The 11,262-nt window shown below is 39.4% G+C and overlaps 1 protein-coding gene across 1 annotated transcript; it reads right to left on the bottom strand.

The window, feature by feature from the left end:
• Window positions 1-1,792: 1,792 nt before the first annotated feature.
• Window positions 1,793-9,021, bottom strand: cdx4 (caudal type homeobox 4). Its single transcript, XM_043705309.1, has 3 exons — window positions 8,595-9,021; window positions 3,454-3,599; window positions 1,793-1,993 (listed from the first exon to the last, which is right to left on the bottom strand). Exons 1-3 carry the CDS (start codon window positions 9,019-9,021, stop codon window positions 1,793-1,795), a joined length of 774 nt encoding a protein of 257 aa, XP_043561244.1.
• Between the last annotated feature and the right edge of the window lie 2,241 nt (window positions 9,022-11,262).

The raw sequence follows: 11,262 nt of genomic DNA on the forward strand, positions 1-11,262 counted from the left end.
TTGGTGATTTTTTTAACTTAAATACAGGGTTCTAGTAATAAGCCATATTCCACAACAGACCACAGAATCTCTCAACTGGTCATGTAGAGCTTGAGGGATACCATTCCCCAAGCATGGAGCTAAGCCTGAAGGAAGGGTAATTACACTTGCACCACAGTCTTTAGATGTGCCTCTTACTATGATGCTAGTTGTGTTTAACCTGAAATGATTAAAACTTGCTGACAGGAGAACGTGGTAAAGCAGATTGCATTTCCATTACAACTTTAAATCTGTGTATAGTAAGTTCTTGTGTTTGAAAAAGCATGTGAAATGGTTGCAGATACTTAGGTCCTCTGTGGACACTTTTAAAGTATGTTTTCACTGATCTCAGACGCTTTGAGAATGCAGACACCATCACTTATGCTGTTTTTAAAAAAATGTAATTGTTGAGAAGGGAGCTGACAGGTTGCCTGTAATCAAAAATCCACTAATTTCTCTGCTGGGTAGTAGAAATGAAAGCTCTAGTCAGGCTGTGTAAGCAGCAAGCTGTCTGATTGGAACATACCTGCAGTTGCAGATGGTTGCTATCAGTCTGATTATAAGTAATATGTTGTTTATTTTCTGACAGCAAAGCAGTAGAGGCTAACACTGCTGCAACTTTTTAGTTCTGTTTTTATCTTGTGAAATAATTTGTTACCAAAAGTTGTTCAGTAGTTTTGTTTTATTGAGACTTCTGAACCAGATTCTGAGTAATCCATGAGGACATACTATTTTGATGGATCCATTCACTTTCCCAATGCAATATTTTGGTGCATTTATGTCCTCCTTCCCCACCCCAAACTTTGAAGCTTCTGTTCGATGGAAGCATATTTCAGCTCAACTCTTTGAATTTGGAACTAGTGTGTGCAGAATTACACCAATGAGTCCTCTAGTCCTTAACATTGGCCAGCAGGAGATCCAAATTATAGATGCACTGACGAGTGACGTTCCAACCAGAAGCTCAAAATTCTGTGTTAGATAATCCATACCAGTGAGAAATTATTTTACATTTAAGCTTAACTAATTGATTTAACTCCCACACTTTAAAACTTAGCAAAATTCCAAATTGCCCAAACCCATGTAATTTTGTTCCTTGGTACTACACATGCAGAATGAAATGCATCCCAAACACCCTTTTATTAACAAGTTAGATAACAATTTGTACCTTAAGATGCCAGAAAATTAATTCTTGTAAGTTAATACATGTCTAGAATTAAAAAAAAACATGAAGCACAGCAACTGGGACCAGAGATTAATTTGCTGAACACACACCAGACAACATGTGTATTTTAGCTGAGTACCAGTATACAGTTCTGCATTGTTTACAGAATACGACTCCACTTTTAATAATACAACAGGCGACACAATGCTCTTTGCTGTCCCTTTATGTTCAGAGGTAACTTTTTCCCCTCTTGAATATTTAGAAAGTCTTTGAAAAGCTTTTTGAATGTATATTGGTTTTACTATTTTGTATCCAAACTTATGATTTAAAGAAACAACTTGATATGGCCCGGAATGTTACCGAGATTCTTGAAAAAAAATCTTTTGAATAACTTTTAATGTTGAAGACAAAGTTTGATCTGTATATCAAGCATCTGCTTGTCATTACATTGACTTTATAAATTGCAAATCATTCCCTGATATCCATAAAATTCACATCTTCTGAAAATGTAAAGCGCCTTTTTTTTCTTAAATGGAGTGCTCTCTGTGCATAATCCTGGTATATGGCTGGGTCATCCTCACAAGCTCTGAGGTCCTTGCTGTTGTGCACTGGTTAGAGTGTGACAGTTACTTGGGCCATATTCCCCACAGGAGGGCCTCCAGAAATGTGGCCCCCAAGCAGCATCTGCCCCGGCATCTCAACAGGACTCCCTGGACCCGGACCATGGGGAGCCAGACAGCCATCAGATTGAGCTAACTGTTTCTTGGTCATCTTCCGTTCCTTGGCCCTTCGATTCTGGAACCAGATTTTAACCTAAATCAGAACAGAATTAGAACCGTAAGGCATATGGCAATAATTGGGAAACAAGTGTCATAACTTGAAATAAATTTTACTTTAGAAAGTTAGGGGCATTCAGTCTGTCCACAGAGGTTCACTATTCAAGCACATTATGGCTGATGTGATTCTAACTACTTACTGCCCTTGGTTTCTCTATTCTTACTGTCTTGTTTACCAACTATGAATTGCAGTATTAAAATGTTTAACCACTCATCAAACTTTTGGGAGTAGAGGGCTCCATTAATGGTGAAGTAGACTGATTTAGTGAAATCGCTTACTCCTGCTCCCAACATGTATATTCTTATGTTTGGTCATATGTTTCCACTGTCCTTTTGCACTCATACCATATCTTGAAATGTTTCAAAACACTTCACATGAGAATTTACTTTTTATAGTTTGGGGGCTGGAATAGTTACCTTGCAGATCTGCAGCCTTCAGATAATGAGAAAAGACGTAAATGCTGATTCTCTGAAATGAAAATTGAAAATGCTGGAAATATACATTGCCAGTCAACATTTGAAAGGAGGAATTAATGTTTGTGGTGGAAAACCTAGGTGCCATTAACCTTCCTATAGTTTTTCGTTGGCCCAGTTCATTTTCTGTTTTCATTTAATAATCGTGTCTCTACATATAAATTTTCTCTTCAAATCAAACCTCCTCATTTTTAGAAATAATCACAAAATTCATCTCTTTGTTTACCTCCATCATTTCCTCACTGCCATGTTTCACCCTCCCCTTCCTCTACTGATTTTTGTAAATTACATCATTTGCTTCTGTTTCAAGGTGCCTATTGTTGAGAGATTTTTAAGTTTGAAGAGACCTATATGAGCCTTATAATACCAAATAAAGAATTAAGTAATCTTTTACTGACAGTTATGAATAAGCTCACACCACTGAGCAGAAAGGATATTTCTTCATTGCAATGAAGTGATTTTCATTTAATTGTGATTTAGTCACAAGAATAAAACTAGCAGAAAGATTTGACCAGCAGGCTTTCTGAGGGACTCGCATAAAAATAAAACAAAAAACCAACATTGTCCACAACCACCTGATGATGGAGCGACGCTCCGAAAGCTAGTGCTTCCAATTAAACCTGTTGGACTATAACCTGGAGTTGTGTGATTTTTAACTTTGTCTCTGTGCAGTTTTGAGAAACAGTATTTCCTTTTCAAACAAACGCACTTAATACTGGATTTTCAGAAATGACACCTGGAAATGCACAACGGGTGTCCAAATATCAGACTGGAGTTCAGGCACGGAAGAGGCAATGATATGAAATTCTTGATTTGAGTATGTAGGGACTTTAGGGCAATGTTGAAAATGAGCGCAATTATTTCGCAGATCCCAATTAGAATCTGGCAGGAGAAAGGGGTGTTGTATTTACGAATATTTTCCTACGTCAATGCAGATTTCTCTACAAGATTTTGTTAACGAACCTGTCTTTCTGAGAGTCCTAGGATCGTTGCCAGTTCCGATTTTCTCTTGATAGTAATGTACCTGTTGTAGTGAAATTCCTTTTCCAGCTCAAGCCTCTGATGATCCGTATAAACTACCCTGTACTTGTCTTTTGTCCGGGTTTTACCTGAAAAATGATATTGTGGAATTTAAAGCAACATTATGACGAATCCAGTAAAGCCGAATCTGAAAGAGTGACTTTCTCTTTTATTTGACCAGCAAACCCTAGTTAAGCTTATTGTTTTAGATTTAAATTTCTGCATTAATTCTTTACTCGTCATCTGTTACACGCATCAGTGGTATTTATTATTCTCGGAGATGGGGCCAGATACCCCAAATTAATTCGGACTTTTTGGCATGTTTAGTATTCGGTTTTTGTGCCGAATAAGAAATAACTTACGTTTAATAACTTAATGTTATCCAGTAAAATAAGTTACACGTTGCAATATGCTAACGTAGAATACTGTATTTTTAAAACGTTGTATAGCAATATCTGTAATAAATGTAGCAATTAATGTAATAAATGAAACGAATATCCTGTAATCCTCCTAACGGATCAGAATCAAATTTAAATTGACACTGCTATTTATATTTCTTGAGCACCACAAAGTGACAAGGATGCATTCCTGTTGTGAATATTTCATCTCTCTTGGCTAGTTTACGAACTTCTCAAGACAGCTATCCTAATTCAGCTTTGTATGTTTGCATTTCGACAAATATTTACCTTCCCACCAGACCCGCATCCCAGATAAGTACATTCTCAAAACAAAATGTAGTTAAGTGCACAAAATAACACTTCAACCAAGTGTCGATTTCCACAGGAGAGCTTTTCTGCAAATCTCTCCCAACTACAATGCAATGTCATCCAGTCGTCTGATTTCTGGTAGTCTAACCGCGAGTTTCAAAGCACAAACACGAGTTACGGGGAAAAAAACGTAGATACAGCAAGAATTTTATCTTTGGAAAAGAAAAGACAGTGGGGTGAAGTCACAAAAATGTTAGATCTATCTACGTTGTGCAATGCGCCCACCTTTAGCAATGTCACAAAAATTTATAGGTTAAACTGTCATGTGTGGTACTTGGAATTTCAGTTTAAATCCTTTCGAGAAATGGAAATGAAGCTCGACGTCCCCTCAAACGGATTCTTTAATCCTTGTAAATGTTTGCAACTCGTTTCCCTACTTGAAAGATGAGACCAGACCACTCTGTGGTGCATACACCCCCTTGGACATGTTAACAACGCGGTATTCATATGATAAAGCGAACACACTCCACACAAAGAGCTACAAGTTAATTTTACAAAAGGGTGACTTTCTAGTAGTCAGATCACAGGACAATCTGTTTGATTTCCCTCACATAAACAACTGGCGGCATTTACTTTCATCTTAAAAGCATCTTTTAAACACAACATCGAAAACGAAGCGTCTGCAGGCTCTCGGGCCCAATAGTACAAGGGAGCCAAACTTTTTAAAAGAGAATTGCTGAATATGAGCTGGTATTCAAATTTCAATTGCAACTTCAGGATAAACTGTTCCATTGCATTTAACACGAGTATCGATCACCTTTAATACTGTTTCTTAGAATATCTTCTCATTTACTCGTTTTTAATAAATCCACAAAAAATATTAAGGATTCTTTGTAAAAAGAAACGTATTTTAAATTGAATCTTGACCAAATAAGCCGATGTGCAGTATTTGAATGATTGCTCCTCAAACTGATGATTTGAGAGTCTCATGGGCCAAAACTTGCCTCTTCTACATAACACTCATTGCTTTTATTTCTAAATATATCAGCTCTATTCAGACCATTTTGCAGTTACTTCGTATTCTGTGATTTATTATTGAATCTCTGTTCTGTCCAGGCTTCTAGCTGATGCACAATTTATGTGTGGTCTAGTTCATTATGAACAGTTTTAATATCTCTATAAGGGACCAAGGTGTTGATCGTCACTCTCATTCAAAATGGACCATAGACTCGAATAGACAACTTAAAAGTTAACCCTTATTCTCTCCTACACGATTGCAATCACTTCCCTTACAGTTCTTGACCAAAGTGTTGTGGATTTCCAGCATGAGCTGATATTCTTCGAATTGTACTTATTGACATTTTGTTCACTTGTTAAGTTCAGATTGTCTTAATATGTTTCTCTCACAATTCTAACTGTTAAATGTATTCAATTTCAAGAGAATTCTTCAAACCATTTCTAGCTTCCAATTCCAACCTCCTTATTCCAAATCAGAAATGAGTTTGATTTATAATTTACTTATATCCCCCCCCCCCCCCCAGGCCACAGATAGAACATATTTGCATTTGAACAAAAATTGACCTGTCTTGCGGGTGTGCCAAGGGTTAAAATTCAACAGGTTACCCGAAGCCTATGTAAATATGACCTCGGTTTATAACGCGGCCATCCGCACTCGCATTATTCACCTTGGTAATAAAATTCGGGAGACATTGCGAGCCAGACAATGCTACAAGGACAAGATTCATTATTTATTGTGAAAATCGTCACCCTTTCCGGTAATATAAAGCCTCCATGTTCCCAGATAATGAGGAGTTAGGAAGCGTAACAGGGCGCATATCAAAGCTAGCAAAGTGTTGAAAGGGCATGCCGCCTGAATATGACAAATAACAATGTGGTGACTGAAGAAACGGGACCTCACAGCTAGTTTACAGGATGGCAAATTAGCATTCAAACCGAGACCGGCGCCTGGTTACATTCGCACCTCCTGCAATTTGCATGGGATTCTCTCACTGGAATCTGGGACCACTGTCCCAATTCAATGATACTGTCGCTTTTAAAAAAAGAATAATCCGGTTTTGTTACCCCTGCTGGAAACTTTTCTTTAAAAACAATACCTTCACGCAAATTATAATAGGGAAGAGATTTGTTTAGCTCCAGAAATCTATTGGGTTGAAGGGAGTGTTGACACAACACTGACAACAGGAACAAGGTGGAAGCAACACCCTAGGTAGGACTAATATTGGGAGCTTGCGAAGCCGGACTTAGGTTCGTTCACACAGTGTAACCTCTGTGTAACCTTACAATAGGCGCTTACAGGGGATTGGTTCCCGCGTCCAGGCTGGCCCTTCCAAAACCAAGTCAGAGACTAACACCTTCCAGTTCACTTTCCGACCTTAACAGCTCGCCGCTGCCAATCCGATTATTTAAATTGGAAAAATAAAAGCAAAATACTGCGGATGCTTCAAACCTGAAACAAAAAACAGAAAATGCGGTAGAAATTCAGCGCCGGCTGCCATAGTGGAGAAAATAATAATTTCATATTTTGGAACAAACAACGGAAATTTCTGGAAAAACTCATCAAGTCTGACAGAATCTGTTGAGTGCACTCTGCTTTCTCTCCACAGATGCTGCCAGACTTGCTGAGTTTTTCAGCAATTTCTCTTCCTGTTTCTGATTGACAGCATCAGCAGATTTTTTTTAATTTAATATTTTGAATCCACTATAACTTCTTTGTAATTCTATCCGTTACTCGCTCCATAAAATGCTGCCAGACCTGCTGAGTTCCTCCTACACTTCTTTGATTTTAATTCAAATTGAACAGTAAGTTTTAATGTGCTTTTGGAAATATGTGGAGTGGTTGTTAATGGTCCTCTAACCATTGTGCAAGTCTCAAATCCGCGAGTGTTTTGTTGTCCCAGGGATTTTAAGCAATGGAAATTGGCCTACGATTGTGGGGACCAGATCCGATCATTTGGCCAGTTCCAGGAAAGCACTAGAAAGCCTCAAGCGAACAAATGCGGATTTAATTAACATTCAGCAATGATTTTTTTGAACTGGCTCCAGATCACAACGTTTATTTTCAAACCCTTTCAAATGTGATTCGGTAAACCAGAAATACCTAAGAAGCTGAAAGATGGGTTGGCCACCAAATGAAAAATGATTCAATTTCTTATCTCAAATGGCTAATACTTGAGGCTGTAAAACAGAACCACCCGTATTTCCTTATTTAACTAACATTTCACCAATCTGTTCATTCTGATGCAAACAGGCATCAAAAGAAAGGCAGTCACCACACACTACTGGTCAGCTTCTCTTCCGCATGCAATGATCCAGCAAATCTCTCAGACATGCTCCTTCCAATAGTCCTGTTGTTATTGGAGTCCATGCGGAGGTAGTCGAAGTCTGGGAAAGCAGTTTCCTTTCACACGCAGAGTCTGGCGAGTCAGGCATTTGGAAGGTGTTCCGTGCAGCCACATTGCAAGACGGGACACACGAAGGGCTTGGCCGACCTTTCATGTGTTTTTTTTTTAAAAAAACACATTAGGGGATAGGAATCACTGGCCTTAGCGTTTCCATTCCATCGACGTAAATGGAACTGCGGGGCCTGGCCCAATTTCTTGCCCTGTAATAGGCAAGGGCTCAGGTTTGGCTTGGCTACAGTTCCCTCAGTTCCAATAGTTCTCAAAAAAAAGAGCCGAGTAATCGCAATGATTTCAAAAAAGTGCAAAGTTGAAGTTAATAAAACATAAACATTTTGCCAATCGCATAAAAATGAGATTTGCAAACAAAATCTAAAAGCCTCAGGCCTCGTAATTAAAAGTAAAACTTTGCCAAATCCTGACTTTTTTGTAATATACAGACTGATGCAGCCTTCTACAGGGCTTAGCACGCACACTCAAACTGGGCTTTCCTGCAATCAACGCAATGGAGAACCTAACCCTATTCTAACAGTAACATTCTAAAACAGAGCCCGAGCATCGACACAAACGCTTCACACCCGGCCCAGCAGATTGCTCAGTGTAGTTGAGAGATGAACCCCATTTCTATAAACATTTCCCAAAACAAAAGACAAAGGATTCTTTGTGAAAATGACCACATGGAACGATCTGTACCCAGGACACTAATCACTATCGTCATTTAACATCAGATTTCAATCTACAGAAAGCCAAGCATGAATAATATCAACATACCTTTCTAGAAGCCAACATTGTCACTTGCATTAATACTTGAGTTAAATATAATAACTGCAAGCGACTAATATCTGTATTTCTGAATATAGCTCTCCTTGTTCCCACCACCGTTGAATATGCACCTACTTTACCTGGGCCCCGAATTGTACGGAACCAGAAGGTTTTTGAAGTGTTGGAGAGTTCTTACCTGCAGCAGAGATCTGTGCTGTTTTCTTCATCCATTCATAGGGATTGCGCCTCTGACTATTGGGCGACGTTTGCCCCCCTGAGATTGCGTCTAAAGGAGGAAGGATTCCTGCAGCTGGGGTGTTCATGGGGTTATAGTCAGGCGAGCTGTAAGAAACCTGCGCTGGAGTAGAGTTACTGATCTGAACTGGCACTGTGTTCGATGGCCCGGGCCCATAAGAACTCCAGTCCTCTCTTGGTGGACCATACGGAGAGGCCCAAGACACCGAGGTTTGGGGATGGTTTTCCATATTAGGCACATGATATCCCGCGTACTCCGAGTACTGTGGCGGAGAAACGAAGTTCTGTGTGGATAAATTGATGCTTGGTCGTCTAACGGGTCCTGGGTACATGCTTACTTCTTTATCCAATATATAGCCCACATACATGGCGAGGGTTAGGGTTTGCGTGCATGCTGCAGCCAGTTGTGGCCGTCTACTTGGACTGGCATTTGCCTGGCGAGGCTCATACTGAACTGCCCCTATCACACACGATTAACCATTGTTGACAGGACCCTGCTACTAACGGTGTACCAAAGGCGCCGCGACGTCATTGCACCGCCTGGTCATCGATTTGCATTCAAATAAGAACGGGATTTTAAAAAAAATAAAGCCACCTTTCTGCTCTGTGGCACTTCCTATTGCCAGAGAAGTCCACCTCAGCAATAAATTGTAAACACCAAAAGCATTACAATAACACCGAAATACCTGCACTTTGGAGAGAAGTTGAATTTTCGTGCAAATCTGAAATTTTCAATGGGATACGTTTTGTAATGTGCTCCTAAGGACTTATATGAACGATGTCTATTTTTGGGAAGCAAACATTTGAACGGGCATAATCATTAATCAAAAAATGCACACACACCCCCCTTCTGAAGAGGGATCACTGGACTTAAAACGTTAGCTCTGTTTTCCCTATACAGATGCTGCCAGACTTGCTGAGTTTCTCGAGCAATTTCTGCTTTGTTTCAGACTTCCAGCATCTGCGGTTCTTCTTTTCACATTAAAATGCACACATTACTATTCCATTTACCGGTGTGGCATACTTTAAATCTGACCTTGAATATAATATTGCTATAAAGCCAAGTAATTAAGTGGATTTCTCAATGCGTTCTGGCCGCAGTCAACCAGTGATAGAAAGCAAATGATTTGAACTCCCGAAGGCACTTTCAGGCAGATACAACGTATGTGCTTACCAGATAGTTTGCCCATTTGCTGGTTCAAGATTTGCTCAAATTGGGCAAGAAATTAAATGATCAATAATTCTTTTCAAATTGTAAGGATCATTTGATTTCATTTTGAAATTCCTGATAAATTTGAGAAGGATAAAACAAGTCCCTTGAAATGAAGCTACCCCCGGGGGTCACAGAACTAATTAAATCGTGTGGGCCTCTCAGTTGATAATGATTCTGAAAGAGAAATTTTGAACCTCATCTTACTGTGTTTACCTGGTTTTGTGGGATATTGAATGATACTTCCGATCTTAAATATCTTAAAAGCGCAAATGCAAACTGGTATAAGGTGGCTTTCTGAAATTTACAAAATAAAACTATTTTACTCGCTTCTTGGATTTTTGTTTAGCAGTGTGGACAGCAATGATGCTTTCATTTCTTAACATATAAAACCACGCGAAAGGGACGTCGTCCACTAGTTTTCAGATTGTTATGTAGATGAGGAACAACTCCATTTGACACAACCATTGACGGTGCAAAGAGGTGCAAAGTATCATGAAGCGGTTTCTTCCCTTAATGCGAACGTTACAGTTGAAAGTTCTTCACAGTTATAGTGTCACTTGTTAAATCCATCCCCGCTGAAAAGAAATGTGTATCTGATCAAGGGTTCGCTTTCAATTGGAATATATAGACTTTTACCGTCCCGTGGACAGCTCTATTATAAAACACACTCCAGAAGAAAAGATTTGCCTGGTTTTAGCACTATTTTATGAATCTAAAACGCAGTTACACTCTTACGATTAGTCTGAGATTAGGGACTAAGGGTAAGATTTGCAAAATCCTCACATTCGGCCCAGTCCACCAATGCAGAAGAATGTTTGGTGTATAACTTCTCAGAAACACACGGAGAGAGAGCTCACTGCTGGCTTGTAAAGTTTGAGTTTACAGTCGGAATAAAATCCACATAAAACACCTTTTGTAAGTCCTTTGCTTTCGATTATAGAGCAGTCTAAGCGGGTCAACTGGTCCTATCTCTGAGCACTTCCTAAATTCCAACTGATATTGGACGGGACATGCATTCCACATGCGGCAAATGTGTAATTCATCCTTAGCCAAGGAACAGGACATTTCAGTAAAACTTTTAACGTGAAAATATAAGACAATGGTCACCACCTTCTGCTTAGCGTGTTTTGTAGCCTGTATCTGTTTCTTTTTGATTCCTTTTTGCCTCACACAATCTGCCTTTAAGGTACGTTTCAATGTTTTCAGAATAATAAAAGCACACGGTTATTCTATGACTCCCCATAAAATTAACTTGGAGTGCAAAACAAAGGAACTGAAATGGAGAAAAACTGCACAAAGCTCCAATACAAAGGGCCGGGGGTGGGGGAGGTTGGTGGGGAGCAGAGAGGTTACTTGAGCACCATACACAGAAACCTAGCTCACAGGTGCAGCAGAT

Source organism: Chiloscyllium plagiosum, unplaced genomic scaffold, assembly GCF_037043375.1.
Source record: "Chiloscyllium plagiosum isolate Xiang-an unplaced genomic scaffold, Cpla_swu_hap1 HiC_scaffold_11, whole genome shotgun sequence".
Classification (NCBI taxonomy): Eukaryota; Metazoa; Chordata; class Chondrichthyes; order Orectolobiformes; family Hemiscylliidae; genus Chiloscyllium; species Chiloscyllium plagiosum.

Excerpts from the sequence above, each read along its gene's own strand:
- cdx4 (XM_043705309.1), bottom strand. The coding sequence starts at position 9,021 with ATGTATGTGGGCTATATATTGGATAAAGAAGTAAGCATGTACCCAGGA. Across the intron at positions 3,600-8,594 it reads AGCACAGATCTCTGCTGCAG|GTAAAACCCGGACAAAAGAC; the intron begins GTAAGAACTCTC and ends ATCATTTTTCAG. Across the intron at positions 1,994-3,453 it reads TAGGACTCTCAGAAAGACAG|GTTAAAATCTGGTTCCAGAA; the intron begins GTTCGTTAACAA and ends GTTCTGATTTAG.